The sequence below is a fragment of the Dendropsophus ebraccatus genome, chromosome 6, assembly GCF_027789765.1.
Source record: "Dendropsophus ebraccatus isolate aDenEbr1 chromosome 6, aDenEbr1.pat, whole genome shotgun sequence".
In the NCBI taxonomy this organism is placed as follows: Eukaryota; Metazoa; Chordata; class Amphibia; order Anura; family Hylidae; genus Dendropsophus; species Dendropsophus ebraccatus.
In genome coordinates, this window is record NC_091459.1 from 44565835 (window position 1) to 44581375 (window position 15541).

General features: G+C 44.5%; 1 protein-coding gene across 1 annotated transcript in view; it reads left to right on the top strand.

Annotated features, from left to right (window-relative positions):
- The window catches only part of LOC138795198 (titin homolog), a 207060-nt gene that overhangs the window by 82788 nt on the left and 108731 nt on the right, over positions 1-15541 (top strand). The window contains exons 22-26 of the mRNA XM_069974193.1: positions 4937-4984; positions 6529-6645; positions 9208-9255; positions 11146-11193; positions 11895-11933. Of these exons, the coding sequence (XP_069830294.1) occupies positions 4937-4984; positions 6529-6645; positions 9208-9255; positions 11146-11193; positions 11895-11933 (300 nt within the window). The remainder of the gene's footprint in view (positions 1-4936; positions 4985-6528; positions 6646-9207; positions 9256-11145; positions 11194-11894; positions 11934-15541) is intronic.

Genomic DNA, 15541 nt, shown 5'->3' on the forward strand with positions numbered 1-15541 from the left:
CCAGCTGTTACAAAACTACAGATCCCATCATGCCTAGACAGCTAAAGCATGATGGGAATTGTAGTTTTGCAACACCTGGAGGGACAGGTTTGACACCCCTGATACTGAGGTAGATCCCAGCTGTATAAATGTTCTGAAGACCTTATAAGGGTCTATTTAAACAGAAAGATTATCTGCCAAAGATTTGAAGCCAAAGCCAGAAACAGACTATAAACAGACATCAGGTCATAAAGGAAAGCCTGAGATTTTTCCTCTTTTTAAATCCATTCCTGGCTTTGGCTTCAAATCTTTGGCAAATAATCTGTCAGATAATCTTTCTGTGTAAACGGACCTTTAGTGATATAGTGCAATTACATCCTGTCACTCACAGTAGGCGTCTTCTCTGCATGAAGAGACGTCCACTTTTCCTTTTCTTCTCCATCTGGCTCCGGCCATCATGAAGGCTTCTCTGGCCAAGACTCCTCTCCACGGGATCTGCCAGACAGACATATTAGGCCTCATGCTCCAGCAACATCTTCCTCTATACATCCCCCCAAATAGAATACCCCCCCCTGCTGTACATCCCTCCATATAGAATAGCCCCCCTGCTGTACATCCCCCATATAGAATAGCCCCCCTGCATCCCCTCATAAAGAATAGCCCCCCTGCATCCCCTCATATAGAATAGCCCCCCCTCCTGTACATCCCCCCATATAAAATAGCCTACCCTGTACATTCCCCCATATAGAATAGCCCCCCCTGCATCCCCCATATAGAATAGCCCCCCCTGCATCCCCCATATAGAATAGCCCCCCCCCCTGCATCCCGCCATATAGAATAGCCCCCCTGCATCCCGCAATATAGAATAGCCCCCCCCCCCGCATCCCCTCATATAGAATAGCCCCCTCCTGTACATCCCCCCATATAAAATAGCACCCCCTGTACATTCCCCCATATAGAATAGCCCCCCCCGTGCATCACGCCATATAGAATAGCCCCCCCTGCATCCCCCTATATAGAATAGCCCCCCTGCATCCCCCTATATAGAATAGCCCCCCTGAATCCCCAATATAGAATAGCCCCCTGCATCCCCCCAATATAGAATAGCCCCCTGCATCCTCCTCCCATATAGAATAGCCCCCCTGCATCCCCCCAATATAGAATAGCCCCCTGCATCCTCCTCCCATATAGAATAGCCCCCCTGCATCCTCCTCCCATATAGAATAGCCCCCCTGCATCCCCCCAATATAGAATAGCCCCCCTACATCCCCCCAATATAGAATAGCCCCCTGCATTCTCCTCCCATATAGAATAGCCCCCTGCATCCCCCTCCTATATAGAATAGCCCCCTGCATCCCCCTCCCTATATAGAATAGCCCCCTGCATCCCCCTCCTATATAGAATAGCCCCCCCTGCATCCCCCTCCTATATAGAATAGCCCCCCCTGCATCCCCCCATATAGAATAGCCCCCCTGCATCCCCCTCCCATATAGAATAGCCCCCCTGCATCCCCCTCCCATATAGAATAGCCCCCTGCATCCCCCTCCTATATAGAATAGCCCCCTGCATCCCCCTCCTATATAGAATAGCCCCCTGCATCCCCCTCCTATATAGAATAGCCCCCTGCATCCCCCTCCCATATAGAATAGCCCCCTGCACCCCCTCCCATATAGAATAGCCCCCCCTGCATCCCCCCATATAGAATAGCCCCCCTGCATCCCCCTCCCATATAGAATAGCCCCCTGCATCCCCCTCCCATATAGAATAGCCCCCTGCATCCCCCTCCTATATAGAATAGCCCCCTGCATCCCCCTCCTATATAGAATAGCCCCCTGCATCCCCCTCCCATATAGAATAGCCCCCTGCACCCCCCCCATATAGAATAGCCCCCCTGCATCCCCCTCCCATATAGAATAGCCCCCTGCACCCCCTCCTGTATAGAATAGCCCCCCTGCATCCCCCTCCTATATAGAATAGCCCCCTGCATCCCCCTGCCATATAGAATAGCCCCCCCCTGCATCCCCCTCCTATATAGAATAGCCCCCCCCCCCTGCATCCCCCTCCTATATAGAATAGCCCCCTGCATCCCCCTCCTATATAGAATAGCCCCCTGCATCCCCTCCTATATAGAATAGCCCCCCCCTGCATCCCCCTCCTATATAGAATAGCCCCCCCCTGCATCCCCCCATATAGAATAGCCCCCTGCATCCCCCAATATAGAATAGCCCCCCTGCATCCCCCTCCTATATAGAATAGCCCCCTGCATCCCCCTCCTATATAGAATAGCCCCCTGCATCCCCCTCCTATATAGAATAGCCCCCCCCCCTGCATCCCCCTCCTATATAGAATAGCCCCCTGCATCCCCCCATATAGAATAGCCCCCTGCATCCCCCTCCTATATAGAATAGCCCCCCCTGCATCCCCCCATATAGAATAGCCCCCCCCTGCATCCCCCTCCTATATAGAATAGCCCCCCTGCATCCCCCTCCTATATAGAATAGCCCCCTGCATCCCCCTCCTATATAGAATAGCCCCCTGCATCCCCCTCCTATATAGAATAGCCCCCTGCATCCCCCTCCTATATAGAATAGCCCCCCTGCATCCCCCTCCCATATAGAATAGCCCCCCCCCCCCATATGGCCACATATGAAGGGGTTAAAAAAAAAAAAAACATTCTCACCTCACCTCGATCCCCAGCAGCTTCTTCCTCGGCTGGATCTTCGGTCCACGGCGGCGGCGGCTCTCCTCTCTCTTCTCCAGGTCCTCAGCGGCGCGTCAGGGAAGTGACGTCACCGCTGGGGGCCTGGTGGAGGTGGCTGCAGACGTGCCTGCGCGCGGCACGTCTGCGGCCCTCGGCACTTGGTGGGGGGGGGGGATCAGGCGCGGCGGAGACACGCCACTGCAGCCCCCTCCCGCAACCACAGCCCGCTCACCTCGACCCGGCTGGCCCGCTCCTGACGTGCTCCTGCAATCAACGAGGGGCCGATGCGGCCGGCCGCATCGGCCCCACATTGATTGGATTGGAGGAGCACGTCAGGAGCGGGCCGCAGCGGTGATTTTTTAATTTATTTTTTTTTCCATTGTGCGGCCCCCGGGCTGGTAATCTGGCCAGCCCAGCGGGCATTTGCCCGCCTTGCCAGATTACCAGTCCGGGCCTGGACTGCACCCATCCCAGCAAGGAAGGGGTTAACTGACCCCCCCTTCCTTGCTGGGAGGGGTGCAGTGCTAGGGAGGGGGTGGGGAGAGCTCTATACTCACCCCGATGTGTCCTCTTCGCTGGTCCGCAGCACAATGAAGTCACTGTACTGCGGACCGGCTCTTTATATGTGCGCTCAGCCCATCTGCCAATCAGCTGAGCGCACATATAATTCTAAATGTTTCTTCTAATAATGCTATTGTGATAACATAATTAGAAGAAACATTTGATGTTTTCATTAAAGTAAAGTGATGATTAGTACAGAATGCTCTTTTGCCGGCAATATGAATTAACGGCTTATGGAGCTTCCTGTACTAATTAATATTTAATTAATAAAACACATTTTCGATTAAATAAATTCAGTTTCGTTGTTCAATAATTTAATTCTAACGAATCCATCATTGTGCAATTAAATATACTGTCAAAAAATAAATATATATATAAATATACATTTATTTATATATATATTTATTTTAACAGTATATTTAATTGCAAAATGATGGATTCGTTAGAATTAAATTATTGAACAACGAAAGGGACTTTATTACAAAGAAAATGTGTTTTATTAATTTAATGTATTAACTATTAGAGGCATCGGCATTCGGCATCATTGCCGGCTATTTTTGAAGTACTCCGTACGGACCGCCTGTCAATCCACGGCCGCGTTTACAGCCGCAAACAATGGTCTTGTTCATTTTTTACGGGTCCGTTTACGATCGGGCCGTAGATTCATACATAGTGTGCACTGTGCAGCCGTATATCCTATACTTTCCAGCGTACGCATGAACCACCAAAAATACCGCCGCACAATTACAGCCGCAAATACAGCCGCACAGTTACATAGTGTGAACCTAGCCTTAGTGTGTAGACAAAGTTGTCACTGCCAAAGAAAAATGATTGACAGTTTTGAGGTCCATGTTAATGTGCAGAATTAAAGCCACACCAACACAATTTTTTTTTTTTACTTTGTAAACAACTAGCCTTTGTGTTCAGCCATAAAGGTTTTGTGGGAAATGTCCATGGCTTCTAGGGAAAAAAAAAAAAAAAAACCTCCACATCTGACACGTGTGGAGCATGCCACATATTTTCCTTTTTTGAGAAAACCTCTGAATGACTTTGTAATAAATCAGAAGATTAGAAAAGGTCCATACCCTTCGATGGTTGCCCATTTAGTTTTCTGTGCAGAAGATATAAATGTCTTTTTCGTACTTAGTTCTACTCTTATTTCTAATTATATTGATCAGTAATGTCTGCAGAATAATTCCCCTATAAATTTTCCCATGGGGTCTTCACTTATAGCATTCCCTGTCAGCTAGATCCTCTTATAGTTATTCCTGTCCATTGGCGCAATGGTCCCTCCCTTGTCCATTGTCTTTATGACAAGGGAGAGATCAATCTTTAGTGTGCTCAGTACTCTGATCTCCTCTTGCATAAGGTTCTGTGGACTCCGAGACAGATAAGATAAAGGATTTTCCTCTCTAGGCTAAAACGGAATCTGACGCAATTTCTATAGGACCAAAGACAGATATCAGGAGGATAGAGATAATGCAGAGTTTTGGACATTAATAGTAGATTTCCTGACACCTCTCTTTCGAACAGCTTGAGTTTCTTGTGAACTTGTACAGAAAATAATTTTGCACACAACTGTAGATAAGGAGGAAGTTAGTTCCCTCAAGGTCAATTTAAATATTATTAAAGAAAACTGTAGACATAATTGTGTTTACATTGTACCCAATATTATTTCTGTTTTATTTTCCGTAGTGGCTCCACTGGTGAAAGAAGAGCAGAAAACTTTATATGCAGAAACAGGTCAGAAACAGAAACATAACTTTTATTTTATTTGATGGCTTAAAAAAAAAATAAAACCTTCTACAGAAAAACGACGGTCCTTAAAATTGCTCTATTCCCATGCTTATAACGCTTTTATCCTTTGGTCTATGGGGCTGTCTGATATGTCATTTTTTGCGCCATGATGTGTTCTTTCTATCAGTACCTTGATTGAGTATATGCAATCTTTTTTATCTCTATTCATTTCAATGTTTCTGGATTTAATGTGACCAAAATTGCACAATTTTAGCACTTTGGCAGGTCTTTGCGCTTAGGCTATGTTCACACAACGTCAAAAATATTGAAAAGGCAGCCGATTTTCATATTTAAAATAACGTCCGTTTATCATTATTTTCGGACTTCTTTTGCAAACAGCGGACGTTTTTTATTACTTGTTAACTCACAGTTTTTCTTTTTCCACCGTTCTTTCTCAGTTTTTACTATTAAATTCAATGGACTTTTCAATTAGGACACACCCAAAGGGCAATCAGTAACCCCAAACTAAAGGGGAGGCCAGACATCTAAACAACGTTATTTCAGACTCAAAATATCTCATAGAGATCAGTGTAGCTGTATAACATAGCACCGATCCATCAGATCGGTGCTCTATTGCTATGGTCTGCTGCAGATCATTGCAAAAGTATACCGAGCCGGGATCAGTGCCATTCCGACGCCGAGGCCCAGTAAGAGCATGGGATCCCCCCCTCCGCAATCGCATTGCGCGGTAGGGGGATCCCGACACTAGACACCAGGGATGGGCTGCATTTAAGACAGTTACATGCAGCTGTCATGTTTGACAGCTGCATCTAACAGTCTTAATTAGCCGGAGCGGTGACTGGCCCGCTCCCGCTAATATCCGTGGTCCCTTGCTTCAGATAGCATTCAGGATCTCGGCAGTTTAGAGCGGGGTCGCGGTGCGCCCCCCCCCCCCCTCTGAACTCCTCTTCTGGACATATGCCGTACGGGTACAGCATATGTCCTTAAGAGGTTAAACGGACCAGAAAAACATTTTGTGAACATAGCCATAAAGTGCACTAAAAATGCTTTGTGTCACTATTGTTATAATTTTCAAAATCTAAACCAAAAGTAGATGTGATATAAAGCAGGTTTGCAATTTACATTCATTCTGATACAGTCATAGAACAGGGAGTCCTGTGTATCCCAGGCCATCTGAGCGCTCACAGAGAGATGGCAGTCATGTGATTGATGGACACATTGAGCTGTGACTCTCTGTACTGTCTGGAAATTCTGGGTTTAGTCTGTTTTTTTTTTAACCAGCACAAGGCAAAAAATCTGCCTTCAGGAAACTGGACTTGGATTTCTGGTAAGTTCAGCTTTGTTTTACAGCATGATAACAACAACAAAAAATAATGAATGTAAATTGCAAACTTGCTTTATATCACATCTACTGTTGATTTAGATTTTGAAAGTTATAACGACAGTGGCACTTTAAATTTCCATTATCCAGACATGTCAGATGGTAATAATGCTAGCCTACAATAACAAGTATGTTCTTATACTTTCAGAGCAAGCAAATACTCTTCTAAAAATATTAGCAGCTCTACAGAACTTTCAAGAGGGAATTGCTCGACTAGGAGGGGACTTGAATCTTTCATTGTATCCATTATATGATATTGCTGCAGGTAACGTATGCATTTTTTAATAGCTTGAATTTTGCATAACTGTCCAAAGAATTTACTAATTGAATTGGCCCTTGTACGGTCTACAGTCCTTTTCAGTACACAAGGATTTATCAAGAACCATGTATCAAATTAGTGAATAACATTAAAATATAAAAAATCTCATATTTTTGTCGGCATGTCAGACACTGAGCAGATAATAGTTAGGGATGAGCGAACCGGCCAAGGTTTGGGTTTGTATAAACCTGAACTCCCGGCTTCTGATTCCTGATGTCTGCCCGCTCCGTGGAGAGGGTGGTTACAGCCCGAGGACCGCCTAGAAAACTGGAATACAGCCTATGGCTATGGAATATCTGCCAAAAAAAAAGAGAATTTTAAATTTCCCCTCCAATTGCTTAAAGGAGAAGTCCGGCCAAAATTATTTTTTTATATGTTATTACTTATGGAAAGTTATACAATTTTCTAATGTACATTAATTATGGGAAATGCTCATATACTGCTATTTCCCTTAATTTAGTGTATCAGGAAGTGTTAGAATTATCTCTGAAGCAGTGACGTCACGACGAAAGGTGTAATTCCTATGGAGTGTCCAGCAGGGGGCTCTCTATATATAGAAGTCAATGAGTACCATTGACTTCTATATATAGTGCGCCCCTGCTGGACACTCCATAGGAATTACAGTGTATGTAATGTAATGTTATGCACTGTACTTTTGTGACTTCATGAATACATTTATGGAATACTTTGGGGAGCAAGTGTCCTTGCTCCCCAAAGTATCCCATAAATGTATTCAATGAATACATTTGCTGGGCACCGAGCAGGGAGGGATAGAGGTGCCATCTACCTCCCCCCTCCCTGCTCGGTGCTGGGCACATATACAAAGTACTACTCCCCCATTATCTGCAGATAATGGGGGAGTAGTACCTTTTGCTATCCCTATCACCGCCCGCTCCGCTGCCGCCGCTCACACAGGGGCTGCTTTTCATGCCCCCCGCCGCTCCCCCTCCTCCTCCTGGCATTAAACTTACTATCGCGCCGCTGATTCCCCACTGCCTGCGCCGCTTCTCACTACCCACCCGCTTGCTCGCTCGCTTGTCCGCTCACCCGTTCGCAAGCCCTGTTCCTCAGCCCACCCCCACCCCGGCCGGGGACACCAGGAAGCGCTGTGCTCCTGGCCGGGGTGGGGGCGGGCTGACGCGGCCGGCATGCAAGAGCAGAGAGCGGCGGCCAGATAGTGTGAGGAACGGAGCGTGCGAAAGGGCGGGTGAACGGGCGGGCGGTTGTCAGCGGCCGGCCAGATAGTGACGAGCGGCGCGGGCAGCGGGGAATCAGCGGCGCAATAGTACGTTTGATGCCGGGAGGAGGAGGGGGAGCGGCGGGGGGCATGAAAAGCAGCCCCTGTGTGAGCGGCAGTGGCGACGGAGCGGGCGGTGATAGGGATAGCAAAAGGTACTACTCCCCCATTATCTGCAGATAATGGGGGAGTAGTACTTTGTATATGTTCCCAGCACCGAGCAGGGAGGGGGGAGGTAGATGGCACCTCTCTCCCTCCCTGCTCGGTGCCCAGCAAATGTATTCATTGAATACATTTATGGGATACTTTGGGGGAGCAAGGACACTTGCTCCCCAAAGTATTCCATAAATGTATTCATGAAGTCACAAAAGTACAGTGCATAACATTACATTACATACACTGTAATTCCTATGGAGTGTCCAGCAGGGGTGCACTATATATAGAAGTCAATAGTACTCATTGACTTCTATATATAGAGCGCCCCCTGCTGGATACTCCATAGGAATTACACCTTTCGTCGTGACGTCACTGCTTCAGAGATAATTCTAACACTTCCTGATACACTAAATTAAGGGAAATAGCAGTATATGAGCATTTCCCAATTAATGTACATTAGAAAATTGTATAACTTTACATAAGTAATAAAATATAAAAAAATAATTCTGGCCGGACTTCTCCTTTAAATTTCTGCAAAACACCCAGAGGGTTCATAAACTTATAAAACGCTACTTTGAATTATTTGAGGGGTGCAGTTTTTACAGTGAAGGGATTTATGGGGATAACTAACATACAGGCTCCACAAATCCTCTTCAGAACTGAACTGGTCCCTTATAAAATCAGAATTTAAAATTTTCTTGAAAATTAGAAAAATCGCTGCAAAATTTTAAAGCCCTCTAACATCCTAAAAAGTAAAAAGGACATTCACCAAATGACGTCACCATAAAGTAGACATGTTGTAGATGTTGCAGTAATAATAAGTTCATGTGAGAATCTTTCTGAATATAAAGAAACTTAATTTTTTCAAATGTTTGCGCAAATGTTGTGTTGTTTACAAAAAACTACTGAATGTATCAACCAAAGTATACCACAAACATAAAGATGAATATGTCATTTAAAACTATCTTAGAATAACCGTGATAGTTAAAATTTGCCAGATTTGAAAAATAGGCCCTGGGCATGAAGGCGAAAACAGGCTGCGGTGGCAAGGGGTTAATAGGCAACATCCTGTCTAATTGAATGTCTTTTTTGTTTGTTTGTTTGTTTGTTTTCAGAAACACCAATTAAAAAACATGAAGAAGAACTAGAAAAGCCTAAAAAAGGTAATGAGTTATGCTATATAAACTTGTGCATATGTGTTATTTGGGAATTTTAATGGTTCCAAATCAGATAAATCTAATGGGATGAAAATAAAGTTTTTTCCAGGATTTAAAAAAAAATGTCTGCTGTCTTCCAAAAAAAAAGTACAACACAGGTTCTATATGAGGTGACACCTGAGTCTCATTTATTTTAATTGAACCTAGGCACAATACCAGACACAACCCATGGATCTATTTCGCTGTTTATAAAGGAAAGCAGTCATGCCTTACTAATTCTGGACAACCCCTTTAAGTCATGTGTAGCTTTAAAATGTTATTGTGTTTTGAAAAATAAAGCAGAACATAGCAATGAAGTTCACACTACAGTTACAAATATAACAATTTGTTACCCGCTGCAAAATACTCTGCAGGCATACTACATCAAAAATGTATGTAGTGCCCTCTTCAGCTTTTCCTTTGTAGTGTCGTCCCCTTAGGGGCCTAATCCATAGAGCGATAATCAGCCGTATCGGCCCAATTTGGCCGATTATCGCTTGGTGGAATAGAGAAAACGATCAGCCAATGATCGTGTCATCAAACCTAAAATCATCTGTCACCCACCGCGCATTTCTGTGTGGAATAGCGATGCGCGCCGGACGACTGACGATTCAAGCAGCACCATACATTACCTAGCAGGGCTTCTTCTTCGCTCCGTCTTCATCCCGGTACCACGCGCAGCAGCAGCTTCGGTGCCGCCTGCCTGAGCTGTCAGAATGCTCAGCCAATCACAGATCTGGACCGCCGCAGCCAGTGATTGAAGGAGAAGCCCTGCTAGGTAATGTATGCTGGAAGGGCTGCAAGGACATCGGTAACGATGTCCCTGCAGCCCTCGCTAAACGATCATTGGGCCGTGGAATAGGCCCAGTAAATGAGCGCCGATCTAGCAGATCGGCGCTCATTTACATTATTGATCGGCCTGTGGAATAGGTTCATAGTAGTGTGAGCGCCAAATTAACATACAAATCTCTTATTGGATAGATCATCGATCTACTTTGCCTGGAAATCTCTTTTAATGTTTGACATGAGGTCTGCACTGTTTGCCTTGTACACTCCACCCTTTGTGTTCTTTCAATTATACTGTATGTCTACATCTGTGTCATTCTCCTTTTCATTTCCTATTGAGAGTGTATGGGGGTATTCACTCGTTCCCGTAATACGGTCTGTGCATGGAACATTTGCTACTTAACGGATTTACATATCTCCCAGCAACATATATCATTATGATGCCGAGAGCTCCGAACCAGTTTAAATGCTCATGCTAGTGTACAGCAACACGGCTACCGGCATCATAATGATACTTGATGCCTGTTGGTCCATGATTCTGGTCAGTAGTACACCATCCGTGCACAGACTATATTTACGGAATGTGTGAACGCCCTCAAAAACGGAAGTTCATTTAAACAACCTATTTTGATAAGTTGTTTTTTAATTATTTGTCACCGAATTTATTCATTCAAATCAATAACATGAAATAACAAATCATTCAAACCAATAACCCCATGCTGGATTTACTGAGAGGCGTCAACCTTTCATCGCATTATGGAGCTGGTTTAGCCTTTCACCATGATTTACACCTGCAATCAGAGGTAGGGCAAGGGCACTCACCCTTCGTGTCTTGCTACGTCCCTCTGCCCACCAATTGGGCAAACAGGGTTGGTTTGTGAAAAAAATCTGTGACCTTTTTACCAACGTATACCAGGTATGGGGTGGGTAAATTTCCCCCTTTAACTTTAAGATTTCTGGAACTTCTATATTACCTAATGAACTTTACAGCTAAAAATGCACATGTTTAATGGTTTAAAGCACAGTTATTTGGTTTAAAAAGTAATGTGATATTTCAAAAATATGTTTTAGCGTTGCCATTGAAAACACTGAAAAAAGAGAAAGCCGAGAAAAAGAAAGGTATGTATGTATGTATGTATGTATGTATGACAACTACTTAACATTTAGCCAGTTTTACGTCCATCTTTTTGGATGTTTGTAATTTTGGAGTGAATATACAAGCCATGTGTTTTGGCGCCAAAATGGCAGTCACCAAATCCAGACATTTTGCTAGCAGTAATCTGTGTAAGCTAAATGTAGTATTAGCCTATACAGTACAGTAGCACAAATATTTAAACAATTTCATAGCATCCAACATCATAATGAATAATGATGCTGGGAGCCCCAAACTCGTAGTACATCTCTCATATTTACAGACTATGCACAGAAAGTGTGAATGCCCACCAATGTGTGACACGGCCCCAGTGGCTGTGCTGGGAACTGAAGAACCTAAAAAGTCATTGTCCCAACACTAGATATTGCTAACCCTACTGCATGCAGCATTAGCCATACTACATTCACCTAATGTCTATTCTAATGCATGTTATCATTAGAGCAGACATTACAGTAGGTGAACCAACCTGTGTCAGTAGCTGTGCAGTCCCCTCCTCTGCACTGAAGCGAAACAGTCATCATTATTTTTTATATCATTATAAGCATATTATTTCTCTTGATAATACCTATATACCTAAGTAGCATCATTGCATCTGTTTCTGCCCATTTTCTATGTACAGTATGTTTTAAAAGAGCAAACCACACTTATATTTTTTCTTTTTAAACAGCAGTCAAAAAACTGAAAGAAAAAACGGAACCAAAGAAGGGTAAGTTTATTTTTTGTATAGTACATCACATAGAGCTTTGCCAGTATTATTATTATTATTATTATTATTATTACTAGAAAATGTACCTGGCGCTGCCCGGGTATATAGTGTCAGTGTGTTAATTAGATTTGTTCTAAGGTGCCCAGGAGGCCAAGCTAAAGGTATTGTTTCATCTGAGTTAATCAGTAGAATTAAAGTTTACCTGTAGTGCATAGTTGGAGGGGTTCTGTATACCCACAATGTATACTTTTTAGGGGTCTCGCATATCTGTAGTGCATAGTTGGGGGGCTGTATACCTATAGTGTATAGTTGGGGGGGCTTTATACCTGTAGTGTATAGTTGAGGGAGGTCCTGTATACCTGCAGTGTACAGTTGGTAAAGGTCCTGTATACCTGTACTGTATAGTTCGGGGGTCCTGTATACCTGTAATATATAGTTGGTGCTGTGTACCTGTAATGTATAGTTGGTGGAGGTCTTGTATACCTGTAGTTTATAGTTTGAGGGTCCTGGATACCTGTAGTGCATAATTGGTGGAGGTCTTGTATACCTGTAGTATATAGTTCGGGGGTCCTGTATACCTGTAGTGCATAGTTTGAGGGTCCTGTATAACTGTAGTATAAAGTTGGTGGAGGTCCTGTATACCTGTAGTGTATAGTTTAGGGTCCTATATAACTGTAGTATATAGTTGGTGGAGTTCCTGTATACCTGTAGTATATAGCTTTGGGGTCCTGTATACCTGTAGTATAGAGTTGGTGAAGGTGTTGTATACCTGTATTATAGAGTTGGTGTAGGTCCTGTATTCCTGTAATGTATAGTTTTGAGGTCCTGTATACCTGTAGTGTATAGTTTGGGGCCCTATATACCTGTAGTATATAGTTGGTGGAGTTCCTGTATACCTGTAGTGTATAGTTTTGGGGTCCTGTATACCTGGAGTGTATAGTTTGGGGTCCTTTATACCTGTAGTATATAGTTGGTGGAGGTCCTGTATACCTGAAGTATATAGTTGGTGGAGGTCCTGTATACCTGTAGTGTATAGTTTAGGGGTCCTGTATACCTGTAGTATAAAGTTTGGGGTCCTGTATACCTGTAGTATATAGTTTGTGGAGGTCCCGTGCACCTGTAGTGTATAGTTTTGGGGTCCTGTATACCTGTAGTGTCCTGTATACCTGCAGGGTCGTATTTACGCGTATGGCAGTGTTATTCAGTCACAGTGTGTCGGTATTGGTCAGGTCTGGTATGGCGGTGTTATCCAGTCACAGTATGGCGGTATTGGACAGGTCTGGTGTGGCAGTGTTCTCGAGTCACAGTGTGGTGGTATTGGTCAGGTCTGGTATAGTGGTGTTATCCAGTCACAGTATGGCGGTATTGGTCAGGTCTGGTGTGGGGGTGTTATCCAGTCACAGTATGGCAGTATTGGTCAGGTCTGGTATGGCAGTGTTATCCAGTCATAGTATGGCGGTATTGGTCAGGTCTGGTGTGGCGGTGTTCTCCAGTCACAGTGTGGCAGTATTGGTCTGGTCTGGCAGTGTTATCCAGTCACAGTATGGCAGTATTGGTCTGGTCTGGCAGTGTTATCCAGTCATAGTATGGCGGTATTGGTCAGGTCTGGTATGGCAGTGTTATTCAGTCACAGTATGGCGGTATTGGTCAGGTGTGGTATGACAGTGTTATCCAGTTACAGTATGGCGGTATTGGTCAGGTCTGGTATAGCAGTTTTTTCCAGTCATAGTATGGTGGTATTGGTCAGGTGTGTTAGGACAGTGTTACCCAGTCACAGTATGGTAGTATTGGTCAGGTCTGGTGTGGCGGTGTTATCCAGTCACGGTATGGTGGTATTGGTCAGGTCTGGTATAGTGGTGTTATCCAGTCACAGTATGGCGGTATTGGTCAGGTCTGATATGATGGTGTTTTCCAGTCACAGTATGGCGGTATTGGTCAGGTCTGGTGTGGCGGTGTTATCCAGCACAGTATTGTGGTATTGGTCAGGTCTGGTATGACAGTGTTACCCAGTCACAGTGTGGTGGTATTGGTCAGTTCTGGTATGACAGTGTTATCCAGTCACAGTATGGTGGTATTGGTCAGGTCTGGTGTGGCAGTGTTATCCAGCACAGTATGGCGGTATTGGTCAGGTCTGGTGTGGTAGTGTTACCCAGTAACAGTTTGGTATACCTGTAGTGCCCTGTATATACATGTACTGTATAGATGGAGTAGGGGGCCCTGTATACATGTACTGTATAGATGGAGTAGGGGGCACTGTATATACATGTACTGTATAGATGGAGTAGGGGGCCCTGTATATACATGTACTGTATAGATGGAGTAGGGGGCCCTGTATATACATGTACTGTATAGATGGAGTAGGGGGTCCTGTATATACATGTACTGTATAGATGGAGAAGGGGGTCTACCAGTTATTACTGTGGATGTTGTGAGGCAGCTGCCCTAGCAACCATTGCTCCCTGTGAAAATGAAAGCAGTAATCCTATTGGTTGCTAAGGCTCCAACTGCCGTGTCTGCTGCAGCTAATTATATCACCTGTGTTTGCAGTGAGGAGATTTTCCCATTCATCTCTACGGGGCACCGCTCTTCCCCCTCCCCTCCACTCCTGTACATCTGGCGGGGACGGGACCTTCGCTAAAACCTCCCCGGGCACCCAATGTATCTGTGTGCCAAATTTGGGATCAAACGGTTCAGGCGTTTGGAAGTCTATTTGGGACAGACAGACAGACAGACTATCATTTTTATAATATAGACTAGAAAATGTACCCGTCGCTGCCCGGGTATAAAGTGTCAGTGTGTTAATTAGATTTGCTCCAAGGTGACCAGGAGGCCAAGCTAAAGGTATTGTTTCATCTGAGTTAATCAGTGGAATTAGTGTATACCTGTAGTGCATAGTTGGAGGGGTTCTGTATACCCACAATGTATAGTTTTTAGGGGTCTCGCATATCTGTAGTGCATAGTTGGGGGGGGGGTTGTATACCTATAGTGTATAGTTGGGGGGTCCTGTATACCTGTAGTGTGTAGTTGGGGGGGGGCTGTATACCTGTAGTGTATAGTTGAGGGAAGTCCTGTATACATGCAGTGTAGAGTTGGTGAAGGTCCTGTATACCTGTACTGTATAGTTCGGGGGTCCTGTATACCTGTAGTATATAGTTGGTCCTGTATACCTGTAATGTATAGTTGGTGGAGGTCTTGTATACCTGTAGTTTATAGTTTGAGGGTCCTAGATACCTGTAGTGTATAATTGGTGGAGGTCATGTATACCTGTAGTATATAGTTTGGGGGTCCTGTATACCTGTAGTGCATAGTTTGAGGGTCCTGTATAACTGTAGTATAGAGTTGGTGGAGGTCCTGTATACCTGTAGTATATAGTTTGGGGTCCTATATACCTGTAGTGTATAGTTTGGGGTCCTGTATACCTGCAGTATATAGCTTTGGGGTCCTGTATACCTGTAGTAAAGAGTTGGTGAAGGTGCTGTATACCTGTAGTATAGAGTTGGTGTAGGTCCTGTATACCTGTAGTGTATAGTTTTGAGGTCCTGTATACCTGTAGTGTATAGTTTGGGGTCCTATATACCTGTAGTATATAGTTGGTGGAGTTCCTGTAT